The following is a 16,319-nucleotide window of genomic DNA, read 5'->3' as shown; positions in this document are numbered from 1 at the left end:
GTGCAGATTAATTCCCGCCAGTAGTAATCTTACGCATATGATATTGTTGCTTGCCCTGCGCGAACCTTGATTATAATTTTTTAGTTTTGTTGTCCGTTTCGGCATTGTTGATTTCAAAAGCACTGTTACGTTTTTTTACTGCTTAAATTAAAGTAATTAACTAATTCTTATTTGCTTTTGTCTTTGTACAGCGTGATCAACAATGACTGAGTCTGTTGGCAATGAAACAATTGAAAAGTACTGTTTGATCTAAAAAAGCATAAGAATAACATGTAACAATAACATAATTGTAATAAATACGAGTAACATAGCTGCAGATTGCAAGTGTCGTACAGTTGCGAAAAGTAAGACAGAGTAAAATTGAAAAAGAAATTATATTCATTATATTTACCTCTTATTACGTATTGCCTTCATTCTACGTTTTATACTTTTCCGGTAACCGTTTGTAGAAATCTTATTCTTACCATGGACACCCATTTTTAAAACGCACTCGGATAATAACTCAACTTCTAGTCACTAGGACGCAGTCAAAATAAATAGAAATATGTATAAACAAACACAGCAAATTTATATTCAAGATTGTACCTGAAATGGGGATGAATAACGGTGTCGTCCAATAATGATCCTTTAGCTAGCCGAAACAGCCAGGGGGCAGGTAATTTGGACACGGCAGATTAGGAAAACTTCCGAGAAGAATTATATATTTGGAATTTTGTGATCTTATAAAGAGCGATCAAATTAATTTGTAATCAAGTTATCCATGAATCCGAAATTGTATGTCGATACTGGAACTCCACGCGCCAATAAACATAGGTTGAAACACAAGTTACGTACAACGTGTAACAGAAATAAGTACATTAATTTTAACTGGTAATAGAACTCGTCAAAAGGAACAACTTTTCTATCTACCATTTTGCCGAAAAACGATGTTTAATTCCAAAAAAAAATTGGAGAGATTTTTCACTAAAATAGCCCTACGCCACTAAATACTGCAATGGCTAATTGAGATCAGCGCTAATATGAAAAAAATGTCCATTTTCATCCAGAAAACGTGTTTTAACGCAGAAATCGAAATTCAAAGAAATCTACCCGTATAGCAAAAAATCCACTTCGTAAGAATCTGGTTGTTTCACGTTTTTAGGTAGCTTAGTTTTGGAGATATGAACGGTTTTAGGAAAATCTTTCCTAAGCCACTACGCAACGTTTTTCGCCAAAATGGCAGAGAGAAAAGTTGTTCCTTTTGATGAGTTCTATTACCAGTTAAAATTAATGTACTTATTTCAGAAACACCCTGTATTTTCATATCAATACGTTCCACTATCTTGTTTTTGGTTGTCACGGCTAAATATGTTATGGTACAACAATGACCGAATATTTTTTGACTTTTTAACTTTTCACTGTCAGATTTGATTTATAAAAATAAAACAGTCTGGTAAGTATTGCTTCCCTGTTGTAACTCACCTACCGGACTCAAATTGATCATTTCCTAAAAAAAGCCCGTTTGGCTTATATAACTGCCAATTTTGACATAAATTTTGTTTTTCATGTAATACATAGCAGCAACGAACTAACTTTACCTACAGTTCATAGAAAATCCTATCCCATTACGGTATCTACATTACCTGACTCGAGTTTTCCTATAATCCACAGTGTAACTTAAATCCCCCTTTCTGCTTTTATCTCGTTTTACCTGGAAATTACTTTCTTTCTGTGATATTCGTTCACTTTCAATTTTTTTACAATAAGAATCGTTTCTGTCATAATGTCGAAAGTTACCGACAAATTAAATAAATTTGTGCGGAACTTTAGAAGTCTTATTTTTTCAAGTGATGCTTTCGTGTTGTTTTTTTGTAAGATCTGTCAAAAATCAGTGAATTTTGAGAAAATGTATTTGATTGTTGTAAATGATGTTTTTTTTTCTATAATGTACAGTGAATCACTGAAACAATAATACTTATAGCAACATTTAATTGTCAATGTTTATCTTCGAATTTTTAATGCCTTTTTCCCTGCCTATTTTACCGATTTTTAATGCTTAATGCTCTATTGATAATGTAATCGAACATCTACCGGACAGTATGAAATTAAATTTTAAAGACGCAGTCGAAGTATTTGTAGACAAAATCGGCAAACAGAATTGGTACCTAGGTCTGTGTCTATTTAAAGCAGTAGCGAGGCGGCGAGTCCGACCGCTCTCCAGGGGGGCAATATAAATTATGAGGGCTTATAAATCACCCCTCGAAGAGGAATTTTTCGATGCAAAAGTTACGTTGCTTCGATTCATTATTTTTAAATAGAGAGAATTATATTCCATTTACTAAAAAAGTAAACACACACCTACCTAGTTCGCAAGATGCTCGTCATTTTGGTGTAAGTCTGAAGATTGGCAAAGAAATAGGTTTGGAGAAAAATGTATGAAAAGTTTTTCAATTATTGTGTTTTTTAAGGCGTTCGGATCAAAATTTAAAAATAATTAACCTGTCCTGACATAGAAAACACCTTTGTCATCCTGTATAAATATCCATCTCCCTTTAGAATTGAAGATTAAAGATGTTATTTATCGGTAAAAAATGGGTGTTTTCTCGTATACATTTTCGGTACTGATAGAGAGCCTTAACTTGTCATCGCATTTGAAGATTTGACGTTTGTTCGAAAATTTGATATAAACAGGGTAAAGTAATCTATTTAACATTTATTTATATACATATCTTAAACTTTAATTTCAGTATAGAATCTCGGCTTTACAATGTCTGATACAGATAATCGGTGCGATTCTAATTCAACATGGTTATCCCTTAGCAATTCCAGAAATGGTTATGTAAACATTTTCTGGTTATGTAAAAAGTCTTGTCTACCTAATTTGCCAAATCATAACCATTTTTCTAACAATCATGGTTATGAAGATTGTTATACAGAGTGTCCCCAAAAAAAAAGACGAGTCCATAACTACCTTATTTATCGGAGGATTTTAATTATATATACACCAAATTAAATGGTTTTTAATAGGCTACAAAACGGCTTAATACATTGACGTATAGTTCCAAGGGCTTCAAGACTAAACTGTCAAAATATTTTTTTTCAAATGGGATTACATACTTTTTTTAGTAATTCTGATAGAGATTTTAATTCTAAAAACAAAAATGTATCACAAGTATAACTTGACATAAAAAAAAATAACACTAACTTTTGAAACAAATGACGAGCACCAAGCGAAAAGCTATCAAAATGCATTGCGTTACAATGTAATAACCAAATTAAGGTAGCTAGAAAAACAAATGACAAATAATAATATGTGGGATTGCGCAGATATGCCCCCAATGTTTAGCGCAAAATGGAACATAGACGATAGTAGCGTTTTTTTACATTTTTTTTGTGAATTTTTGGTATTTAAGTGTATACTTGTGATACACTGTTATTTTCAGAATTAAAATCTCTATCAGAATTACTAAAAAAAAGTATGTAATCCCATTTGAAAAAAATTTTTTTGACAGTTTACCCTTGAAGTCCATGGGGCTATACTTGAATTTATTAGGCCATTTTGTAGCCTATTAACAATCATTTAATTTGGTGTACAGATAATTAAAATCTTCCGATAAATAACGGAGTTATGGACTCGTCTTCTTTTTTGGGGACACCTGTATAAACGTGTGACAAATCATCTTGCTAATTTGAAAGTTGGACTTGGTTGCAGCAAATTTTTTTATGCATTTTCAAAATAACGTGGAAAATGTTGAAAATCAGTAAGTGTAATGCACATATTGGTCAAATAATAATTGAATAACATGTACCTTTTTGCTATTATGAAGTTCTGTTGTGCTTTCAAGGCCAGATTGAGATTAGAATATAAATGGATAAGAAATTAAAATAAATTAAAAATTACTAAAATATGCTCCTTCTCCAACGTTTGGACCATAATTTCCATTTGCTGGAAATTAGTCTTCTTGTTCCTTTTTTTAACGTTAGCAGAACAACGTTGAAAATCAATTTTTAATTTAACTGACGCGGGTTTGAAAGGGAAATCATGCGGCCCAATGTTTTTAATCGCCAAATCTCAAAAATTACACTAAAAACGTTCCCAATCGAAATTTTATCGTTGAACTTACTCATTTGTATTTAAAATATAGCAACAATTTATAGAGATTGGTGTTTTGAGACGCCAATATTTCTCTAAATTCCGAATCGAATTTTTTTTTACCTCCGCGAGGCGGCGCGGCAGTCGTCAGAAAACGATATTGGGCAAGCGTATACATACCTGGGAAATACAAATGAAACACTTTGCGCTACACCTAAAGTCCATTCAAAAATCAAAAAACCACCACCTGTTGCTTTAGGTTGGTAAAATTTAAAAAACCCTACGTAGATATTTTTTCATACTATGTTGGTAACTATAAATTATGACGTTTATTTGATTCAAAATAAAATTCAATTGCTTTGAATTTCGTTCACGACTATACGAAAAATGCTTTATTTTGCCCTACGGGCTTTCAGATTCCTGATTACAAAACTTAAAAAATAACAATTTATTGTTCTCCCTCACTCCTCCCGTTCTCTATTCTTTCTCTCCTCTTGCTTATTCTTTCATCCATCTCCCTGCCGTCTTCGCTCCCTATTAATCCCCATTCCCTTCTCTTTCTCTCTCTCATTTCGCCGCATGTGTTTGATCTTCTCACTATCCTCGCGTCACTTCTTGCACCTTCTCTCTCTCTTCTCCTTCCTTCCCATTCCTGTTCTCTCTCTCCTCGTCCCCACCTCTGCAACCCGCTATCATTTTCCTCTCTCACACATACTGTTTCTCCTCCCTATTGTACTTCGATTCTCTTATTCTCTCTCTTCTCTCTTACTTTTCTGTGTCTTTGTCCCCCTACCTTTTTATTCACCTTCTCCTTGTACATTTTCTCGCCGAGTCGTCTTCTTATTCTCTCCTTCTTTTAGCAAATTTTCTTCAGTTTCTCCTGTCTCTTATCCCATCTAAACCAGTCCCCGTTTATCTGTATTTTCCTGTATCCTATTTTCACCCTTTTTCCTCTATCTCTCTCCTCTCTGGCCAACTCTCTTAACTTCTTTTGTGTTTCCCTTTCTTCTTTTGTCAAATCGTCATCTATATACATCCTCTCACCTTTTTTTTCCTTTAACTTACTCTTACTTAGCATTATGTTCTTCTTCTGCTCCCAACTTTCTATTTTTGCCAGCATCATCTTATCTTTATTTATTTTAAATGCTTCCTTTACATTCACTTTCACTCCTATCTCCCTTTCTAACCATTCTTCCACCCCCTTCTCTATATTTCCACTTATTGCTCCTATTCCAGCTATTATAACATTATTCTTCCTCTCCTTCTTTTCTCTTTGTTCCATCTTTTCCTCTATCATTTCCATCCTTTTCATCCAATCTGCCTTCTCCAACTGCTCTTTTTCGTCTCTTCCTCTCCTCTCCCCTCTCACTGTCGCTAATTCTTTCCTTAGCTCCCCATTCTCCTCTCTCACTGCCGCTAATTCCTTTCTTAGTGTTTTGATCTCCTCTCTCATCTCTCTTATCATGGTAGTTTTCATTTCCTTATCCATTTCCTTGCTTTGATTTTCTGCTTCGCTTCTATTTGGTGATCTTCTCGTTCTGGAACTATTTCTGAGTGGGTTCTTGCCTTCTTTCGACGTTCTACCCTCTTCTCTTTCTCTCTTGCTGCTTTCTTTCCTTACTTCTGACGATTTCAGCATGTCCTCTCTTTCTTGCTCTCCCTCTTTCTCTCTCGCTGCCGCTAATTCCTTTCTTCGTGCTCTGCTCTCCTCTACTATTCCCGCCATATCCTCTTCTATCTCTCTGAGCACTGTTTTTATTTTCTTCTCTATTTCTTTGCTTTGATTTCTTTCTTCGCCTCTACTTGGGGATCTTTCCGTTCTGGAACTCTTTCTGAATGGGTTCAGGCCTTCTTCCGACATCCTACCCTCTTCTCTTTCTCTCTTGCTGCTTTCTTTCCTTGCTTTTGGCGATTTCGGCATGCCCTCTCTTTCTTGCCCGCTGTCTTCTGCTTATCACCTCTCATTCACTCGTCGTTGTTTACGTTTGTTATCTCTGCACTTTTTCCACGTCTGCTCGCTATCGCTGCCAAACCAGGAATCTTGAATTTCGTTCATATTGTTTTATTAGCACCACGTTTAATTTATTTATTGATTCTTATTATTTTTACTTAAACATGCCCAGAAAAACAAGACACATAATAAACATTTAACTTCAAAATTACAAGTCTCACCAAATTTTACACTAGACAGCGTTGCCGATAGTAATTATCGAGGAAAATGCGACGTTGGTGGTTTTTTGATTTTTGAATGGACTTTAGTAGCCTAGTACCGCCAGAACAGCCACCTAGAAATTGAAAACTGCTTTGAAGTTCGAACAAATCGTGTAGCCGTGCATCAAACCAACGAATGTTTTCGTCAAACGTTTGGAAGAAGTCCTTTGACGTCGTGCGTGGATTGAAGATCGGCCACACGATGCGACGCACTATCAACCCTCCAGCGTTGGAGGGTGTTCGTAGCATCGTGTAGCGCCGGCATTACACAGTTCTTCCACAAGTTTGCACACACTACCTCTACATTTATTTATACATTGAGGAACACCACTTTATGAGAGACTGAGATGAATGAGTTTATTTTTGTGGTCAGCAGCGTCGAATGGGTGTGGATAGGGGTTAATTGATCCCCATTATTTTGGACCTAATGAAAAGGGGTTTTTAATGACCCAGAATTTTTTTGGCTGGTTATATCGGGACCACCTTGTATTATAATTTAATTCTTGATGTATCGAAATAATGGCATAATATCTAACACTGAATGCACAGTGTTAATTGCCTATGTTCGACTTTGAGAGTGGACACCCGGTATAAAGTCTGATGAAGTCAGCCCAGAGGCGATGTTAAAGCCAATTTATTTAATAAAGTTTTCAATTGTTTCAAAATATCTAGATTGGGACAATGAATATTGAGTGTACTAAAATCAAATGGAGCAGCTTTTATTAACATATTTGAAAATTCATCATATTCATATGAAATCTCTTTGTTATCCTTCTTTTTAAAAAAGTGCAATATGCCATTTCTATATCGAAAAACACCGTTTACATCAGATGAAACACCAAGAAATATACTAGGTACGTGACAAAGAAAGGTAAACACCCTTTTATTGATCTTGATTCTCTTGTTGTCATCCTACGACGTCCGGTGCCCCTAGCCCTGTGTTCACGGCCTTCTGGAGTCCATGCCCGACAACATCTTAAAATGGTGCCTACAGATCTGCCAATTCTTCTGGCAATTTATAAAATCCGCCCTCTTTCAAAGTCACTAAGCTGAGGAATCTGACCAAGTGTACGCACTCGCGGCATTTCTTGCCTTACAAAAACACTTTTCCAACAAGTTTTCTAAAATTCAAAAGTCAAAATTTTCAATGTAAACATAATTTCCTTACACTTGCAATAACCGAACCAGCAGCATAAAAGGCAGAATACTGCATAGATAGGGCTGCAAATTTAATCATTTCTTATCTGACCCAAAACACATTTTTGCTTGCAAAAACTTATTGAAATAAAACTATAAGTACTGGGTGTTTACCTTTCTTTGTCACGTAGTATAGTTCATTAATAATTCCGTGCTGTTTTGGTTTCATTGTACATTCGTTCAATTCAATATAATAATAATTATCATAAAATATAAAAGTACGGCCTGTGTACGAATTAAAAATTGTTTGAATTTTGTTATTGCTAGGTACTCCTAACTCATAAACGTTTCCAGAATGCTTTATTTGAAAACAAGGAAACCCAATAAAATAATATGTATTTTCATCTATAATTACAACTTTTCTAGAAGGTCTTTGATCTTGGGATCTCTGTATCGTTTGTCATTTATATTCATTATCCAAACCCATTTTTTTGTGAAATATATACAAATGGTGATTTGAAGTTAATAATAAATTATATGGATGATTTATTGAACATAAGTCGGGTAAATTCGGTTCTAAAAACCCTTCATGAGACTTGGTTGAATTTGGTTGTTCCTAAAAGTATTACACACATTTTTGTTCCAGAAGAAATTGTCTAAAATCACAACCATCATCTCTTAAAGGTTAAAAATTAGCAACTGATAAAAACTTCAAAATGTGATAATCCCCTCTACCTTGCTTATTAAATTCTCGCCGGCAGATAGGACAGTAGCCTGCTCCTTTTCGAGAACGACCTGCCATGAATCTTTATTATCGTTTTCATGTTGTTAAATAATTTGAGTTAATAAAGTCAGGATTCACATTTATTTCGTCCGGACTATACACTCGTTTCACAAGACATTTTGTCGAACTCGTTCCTCGCTACGCTCGTCGTGCCATCAACCCTCTCATTCGACTATAACTGTCTTGTGCAACTCGTATAACAATACATATACTATTTTGGTTTATAATATTGAGTTTATAGTTTTTTCATTATATGTATTTTATTTTTGAAATAATACATGTTTTACTATTCTAATTAAATTATTGAATGAATTGAATGAAAATGTCTTAAATTTTATGGTTTTCATAATGAAACGCCACTACTTGTGTAACATTATGTGATGTCATTTTAACATAAAAGTCACATTACAATGCTAAAAATTCATAAAAACTAACTACTAGATAAACGGGGGTGTTTCCATTTTTTTGGCCCCAATTGTAACATCACAAACAGTTAACTCCATACGTTGTTCATTTGTGATTGGTAGTGCTTGCTAGTACAGTCACGGCCACGGAATTTCGTCAGTCGTTGTTCAACTAACATTAGTTGTAAAACAGGTTTTATATATTTCTAACCCCACATTGGAATTTTTGACATGGATGTCAAAAACGTTACTGGTGGCATATTGATTCTTATTGTGCGTGACAAAATTTCTGTCACAAAAATTTTGAATGTCAGTCACAATGAAAGTAAAGCTTAGGCTACACAAGTTTTTTCGAATTGATAGTAAAATAACTGACGAAATTCTGTGACCGTAACTGTACATATATAGAATGTTTTTGTTTTTTTATACTGAGTACTGAGTACTGCTTTTAAAGAATTAGGGCCAGTTTACAAAGTGAAATTAAATTAATCGTAATCAAATGCGAGATTAATTAAACAGGTGACCAGGTTGAACCAACCGAAGTTCATGGGTTAATCGCGCATTAAAATTTAATTCGAATTATAGTCATTTATTGTATAAGTGTTTTAGATAGCATTTTATTATTAATTTTTAATAATTAATATTTAACATTTATTTATTAATAAAATGCATCTAAAACACGCATGCAATACAACGTTTTATCCACAATCACACTCATTTAGAATCAGAATCGCCGAAATTTGATCTGATGTCATCCAAAATTAATTTGACCTTTCACTCTGACAGCGGCTGTCACCTCAAAAATCATTGATATTTTATTTTGAGTGTTTTATGGCGCGTTTTATGACTTATAAAACACTAAAGTTTTATAGACCACATTAAAGGTTGCCAAGCAATTGAATTATGACCTTATAATGTAGTGATTGTGGATAAAATATTTAATTATCTTTCTATAAACTGGCTCTTAGTTATTTAGCATTGTAGACTTGTGACCAAAAGTTGGCCAGTGACAGCTCCGGGCTCTCAGGGGGTTTTCGGGGCATAGGGCGTGGGTTCGGATTATAAAAAAAATGGGCGCCAGGCAGCTATTGTCTTGAGCTGGTTGTTAAGCTTGTCCAGCTGCCGGGACAAGTGCTCAGTTTCTCGGATGCTTCGGAGTCAATACGAAAGAACTTAATTCCTTGCGAATTAAATAATTGGTTTATTCAATTTTTGTCCAACAGTCCAGGAAATTCGAAATGCTTACTTAAGTGTGCACTGGTCCGTGGAATTGGCAACGTTACTCTACGTAATTTTGTTAATTGAAATTTCGAACCAGTTCACATTAATGATCTTATTCAATACCTTATTCTGGTCTTATCAAGAAAGCTTTCCTTTACAGGTGACCTTGTAACTTATTTGTGAATAAACTTAAAATTAATACAACTCCGATGAAAAAAAAAACGAAAGGAAAATCTGTTGCATGCGTGAAACAAGAATGAAGCGCAGTCTTCTGCTTTCATAAATTTACAACGTTAATTTAACATCGATTCTATAATTGAAAAAATTGCAAATTTACTGGAAGTAGAAGAACTGCTACTAATAATTGAAATGTGAAATTTGAAAACTTGAGCTTTGTGAAGTCTTTCTAAAAATTTGAAATTATTGAAATGCGAGATTTTTACAAATTGAAACGGTTCTAAATATTGAGAAGCGGGATATTTGAGGCGTTCTTTGATTTTTCGCAAATCCGCAATTAAATTGTGCGACTTATCTTACGCCGGTAACGTGGTGTGACCTTGACGATTTTCTTTAGTCCTTGGTGAAACGGTACGTGGTCCGATGACCTTAATGGACGGTTTGCGGTCTGGCGACGACCACTCTGACGAACGATGTGGCGACGATCACCCCATATAACGATAGTCCTGGTGAACAATCACCCTAAAAGCGACGCGGCGACGAATGACCCTAAAGAACAACGTTCCTGGTCCGAACTATCGCCCCAAATAACGATGACTGGTCCGGCTGACCCTAAAGAACAACGTTCCTGGTCCGAACTATCGCCCCAAATAACGATGACTGGTCCGGCTGACCCTAAAGAACAACCCCTAACGAATTGTCGTTAGTGTTGCGAAACTCAATCGATTCGGTAATTACCTTTCCGCTGAAAGGGGTTGCTTCTCGATAATTCGAAGGAGGACTTTCCGGTTCTCCTTCGCGGTACGGTAACGGTAATCTGGCTCGAACTACCCCTAACGGACGAAAATTAGTGAAGTGAATTCGCTAATGAAGGATAATTACCTCTATCTCGCTAGATGACGAGGGGTTTCTCGACCACGGCAAAACGGTAAACGGTAAAACGGTAAATCTTCGGGCTCCTCGACGGCCCCGAAGGCTGGCAGCGCCGGACGATAAGCGCCATGGCGTTCGGCAATCCACCCACAGGGATGATTGCGGATCCCGAACGCCACGCACGTGATTCGCAGCTCGCGACTTGCGGCACCTGCCGCCCGCTCGGCGGTCGCCGACCGAGTCCTCTTTAATTTCCGCTCGCGATCGGTTTTTTTTTTGGCTACCCCCTGCTCTAGGAGATCAACCCGAAAGATCTGGACCTTATTCCGTTGGGCGATAAGGCGTACCGGTTATTGTACTGACCGCGCATCTTGATGACAACTTCCGGCGATCCTACACTTGCGCGCTAAATGACAGATGGTCGAACATGGCGCCGGTTTGTTTACGTTGGACGTCACCGATCGAAAAATCCGGATGTCGAAGCGGTAATTTGTCGGTGAGTCCACGCGTAACACACGATAGATGTTGACGGCAATTTCCCGCAGGATCTCAAAAGGTTGGACACCACAAGGATGAAGGAAGAAGGTTAGGGAAAAGAAGAGAAGAAGATAACTTTCCGGCAAGTCACGGGAACAAAAGGGAATCGGAATTAACTTTGCCGTACGGTTACCCGAGCTGAGAAGAAGAAGAGGAAGGATTGAAGGAAAAGGAAAGGAGAAAGAAGAAAAAAGCGAACGATGAATAGATAGGCCGCAGCTAGACAGCCTAGAGGCGTGAGGCCACCTCAGCCTAAAATTTAGGGGCTAACATGTGTGATTCCAGCCGCCCCAAAACTGGCTGGCACAAAGACTCTACAATGAAAACTCTAAAGAAACCGCGAAAGAAACAAACGAAAACCGAAAGTGAAACTGAAAGCGAAACCGAAATAAAACTGAAAGTGATCCGATAAACAAAAATGAACCCTGAACCGATAAACTCAAAATGAATTGACTGACGGCACAAACAAACTGAATTATTTCGAAATGAGCGTCCCCAAAAAAGGTTACGGCAGGGTGGGCGCGTCGCGACGTCATATGCCGTGCGTTGTGTTGCTTGTTCCTGATCTTCGAACAGCGATCTTATTGTCCCGCGAGCATAAGTAGGACCTCTTGGCCTCCTACCCCGGCCAAAACGAATAGTGGCACTTTGACCTGCTACACTACCCCCCTCCTCAAAAAGAAAAAAGAAAAGGTAACGCGGTTGCCTTTTTCTTTTTACACAAAACGAAGATGAAGTCTTCTCAAAAACGTCAAAATTTGTTCAATGGAAAAGTTTTGATTCCGCCACAAAATGGCTAGTTGATATCTGCGCGTATCAAACGATTGAAAACTGAATCTCAATGTCAATTAGTACTTGAGTACTGCGGTATGATGTAAGTCGAATTCGGGATATGTCATAAATGGGGTTTTTCAAATAAACTTTTCCTGAACAAACTCCACGGTAAAATTTTTGGTCTCGATCATTTCAAAAAATTCGACGAAAAAAATGCAACGCAATTTTCGCTGCAGCGCTCGAAAACGGAAAGTGAAAATGCGACGAAGCGTTTTCCACGATTCCACGGAACGTCATCCGCAAAAAAATCGCTCATAGAGACACTTGGAGGTCTTCGAGTGTCTGACCTTGACATTGGCGAAATGTCCACCGTTTCTCCGATTGTGCGACAAGGATGGAACTCAAACAAACATGTCACCCGAAAAAGTGTTTCGCAGCGCGATAACGTTCTCAAAAAATTTCTTATCTGTGAAGACACGAGATAAGACTGAATACAATCCGCTAATTTTCTCTGCAAAATTCCTGCTTCTCTTACACGGTAAAAAAAATTGAAAACTGAAATTTCTCTGAAACCCAAACCCAAAGCTCCGATTGTTGAACAATGAAAAATCTGTGATCTTGCCAAATCTGTAGTTGAGTCACAAACACGATAAACAAAGCTGAATGAGCCAAACTGACCAAATTTGCGGAATTCAAACGAGGAAGCAAAATCGTCAAAATTTGTGACTGCTACAAAGTTGACAAATCACACCCCTAACAAATCGCGTCAAAATTTGTGGCGGCTCGATTGACTTGACAGGCCCTCGAAAATCCAAGCGTCAAAATTTGTGGCTGTCAAATGCAAGCGAGCCCTCGAGGCCCAAATTGGTTTACAAATTTCGCGAAAATGAAGATGAGCGATAAACGAAAATTTGTGGTTGCTCCAAAAAGTCGGGAAATCGGGCCCCACGTTCTGGGCGTCAAAATTTGTGTGACCAAAAGTTGGCCAGTGACAGCTCCGGGCTCTCAGGGGGTTTTCGGGGCATAGGGCGTGGGTTCGGATTATAAAAAAAATGGGCGCCAGGCAGCTATTGTCTTGAGCTGGTTGTTAAGCTTGTCCAGCTGCCGGGACAAGTGCTCAGTTTCTCGGATGCTTCGGAGTCAATACGAAAGAACTTAATTCCTTGCGAATTAAATAATTGGTTTATTCAATTTTTGTCCAACAGTCCAGGAAATTCGAAATGCTTACTTAAGTGTGCACTGGTCCGTGGAATTGGCAACGTTACTCTACGTAATTTTGTTAATTGAAATTTCGAACCAGTTCACATTAATGATCTTATTCAATACCTTATTCTGGTCTTATCAAGAAAGCTTTCCTTTACAGGTGACCTTGTAACTTATTTGTGAATAAACTTAAAATTAATACAACTCCGATGAAAAAAAAAACGAAAGGAAAATCTGTTGCATGCGTGAAACAAGAATGAAGCGCAGTCTTCTGCTTTCATAAATTTACAACGTTAATTTAACATCGATTCTATAATTGAAAAAATTGCAAATTTACTGGAAGTAGAAGAACTGCTACTAATAATTGAAATGTGAAATTTGAAAACTTGAGCTTTGTGAAGTCTTTCTAAAAATTTGAAATTATTGAAATGCGAGATTTTTACAAATTGAAACGGTTCTAAATATTGAGAAGCGGGATATTTGAGGCGTTCTTTGATTTTTCGCAAATCCGCAATTAAATTGTGCGACTTATCTTACGCCGGTAACGTGGTGTGACCTTGACGATTTTCTTTAGTCCTTGGTGAAACGGTACGTGGTCCGATGACCTTAATGGACGGTTTGCGGTCTGGCGACGACCACTCTGACGAACGATGTGGCGACGATCACCCCATATAACGATAGTCCTGGTGAACAATCACCCTAAAAGCGACGCGGCGACGAATGACCCTAAAGAACAACGTTCCTGGTCCGAACTATCGCCCCAAATAACGATGACTGGTCCGGCTGACCCTAAAGAACAACGTTCCTGGTCCGAACTATCGCCCCAAATAACGATGACTGGTCCGGCTGACCCTAAAGAACAACCCCTAACGAATTGTCGTTAGTGTTGCGAAACTCAATCGATTCGGTAATTACCTTTCCGCTGAAAGGGGTTGCTTCTCGATAATTCGAAGGAGGACTTTCCGGTTCTCCTTCGCGGTACGGTAACGGTAATCTGGCTCGAACTACCCCTAACGGACGAAAATTAGTGAAGTGAATTCGCTAATGAAGGATAATTACCTCTATCTCGCTAGATGACGAGGGGTTTCTCGACCACGGCAAAACGGTAAACGGTAAAACGGTAAATCTTCGGGCTCCTCGACGGCCCCGAAGGCTGGCAGCGCCGGACGATAAGCGCCATGGCGTTCGGCAATCCACCCACAGGGATGATTGCGGATCCCGAACGCCACGCACGTGATTCGCAGCTCGCGACTTGCGGCACCTGCCGCCCGCTCGGCGGTCGCCGACCGAGTCCTCTTTAATTTCCGCTCGCGATCGGTTTTTTTTTTGGCTACCCCCTGCTCTAGGAGATCAACCCGAAAGATCTGGACCTTATTCCGTTGGGCGATAAGGCGTACCGGTTATTGTACTGACCGCGCATCTTGATGACAACTTCCGGCGATCCTACACTTGCGCGCTAAATGACAGATGGTCGAACATGGCGCCGGTTTGTTTACGTTGGACGTCACCGATCGAAAAATCCGGATGTCGAAGCGGTAATTTGTCGGTGAGTCCACGCGTAACACACGATAGATGTTGACGGCAATTTCCCGCAGGATCTCAAAAGGTTGGACACCACAAGGATGAAGGAAGAAGGTTAGGGAAAAGAAGAGAAGAAGATAACTTTCCGGCAAGTCACGGGAACAAAAGGGAATCGGAATTAACTTTGCCGTACGGTTACCCGAGCTGAGAAGAAGAAGAGGAAGGATTGAAGGAAAAGGAAAGGAGAAAGAAGAAAAAAGCGAACGATGAATAGATAGGCCGCAGCTAGACAGCCTAGAGGCGTGAGGCCACCTCAGCCTAAAATTTAGGGGCTAACATGTGTGATTCCAGCCGCCCCAAAACTGGCTGGCACAAAGACTCTACAATGAAAACTCTAAAGAAACCGCGAAAGAAACAAACGAAAACCGAAAGTGAAACTGAAAGCGAAACCGAAATAAAACTGAAAGTGATCCGATAAACAAAAATGAACCCTGAACCGATAAACTCAAAATGAATTGACTGACGGCACAAACAAACTGAATTATTTCGAAATGAGCGTCCCCAAAAAAGGTTACGGCAGGGTGGGCGCGTCGCGACGTCATATGCCGTGCGTTGTGTTGCTTGTTCCTGATCTTCGAACAGCGATCTTATTGTCCCGCGAGCATAAGTAGGACCTCTTGGCCTCCTACCCCGGCCAAAACGAATAGTGGCACTTTGACCTGCTACAGACTTCTTCTACGTCAGTAGCTTGGAAACCGTCTACCATCTATAATAATTGGATTTCTTCTTAGTGTTCTTACCGTTCCTAAAAAATTACAAAAAACGTGAGTAGTACACTAGATTATGTAAATGAGTAGAGTATGTAAATTACATTGAAAAACTCGTATGCAAATGGGACAATTGTTGTTAGTTTGGAACCATGTTACTATACATGGATCGTGATATATGTGATAGCAAGGTAAGTCAGCAACTATTTCTTCTACGGTAAAGTCCTCCCAACAAAGAGAACATCGAGGGTTGGCATTCCTTTGTTCAGAGTTTATTTTTATCATTCTTATTATGCCATTGTCCGAAGAAGATGAAGAAGAAGGGATTCGCGGTGGAAATACTGGAAAATCCTCCAGTTCTTGAATACAATCATTATAACATCCAGAACAGGATGAGTTCTGTAAAAAGCAACAAGAATTTTTGTTCAGTATCAAAATATTTTGTATGTACTAACCCTTGTAGAATTTTCAAAGACATCTTTGCACACGTGGCAGAAAAAAGTTGTAATGCTTGAATTTTCTCTATTTGGTATTGAATTATGGCGAGGTGGCGCCAGTGTGAAGCCATAAGATGAAGAAAATGCAGGCAGAGTGTGTGCATAGGATCCTAAGATTTACCAATCAAAGAAGAACGAAGC

General features: G+C 38.3%; 1 protein-coding gene across 1 annotated transcript; it reads right to left on the bottom strand.

The window, feature by feature from the left end:
* Nucleotides 1–4,928: 4,928 nt before the first annotated feature.
* LOC138137102 (uncharacterized) lies at nucleotides 4,929–5,993 on the bottom strand. The gene has a single exon (XM_069056389.1). It carries the CDS (start codon nucleotides 5,991–5,993, stop codon nucleotides 4,929–4,931), a length of 1,065 nt encoding a protein of 354 aa, XP_068912490.1.
* Nucleotides 5,994–16,319: the final 10,326 nt, after the last annotated feature.

The sequence above is a fragment of the Tenebrio molitor genome, chromosome 8 (assembly GCF_963966145.1).
Source record: "Tenebrio molitor chromosome 8, icTenMoli1.1, whole genome shotgun sequence".
Lineage (NCBI taxonomy): Eukaryota > Metazoa > Arthropoda > Insecta > Coleoptera > Tenebrionidae > Tenebrio > Tenebrio molitor.
Note: the sequence above shows the minus strand (reverse complement) of the source record. Positions and strands in the feature narration are given on the sequence as shown.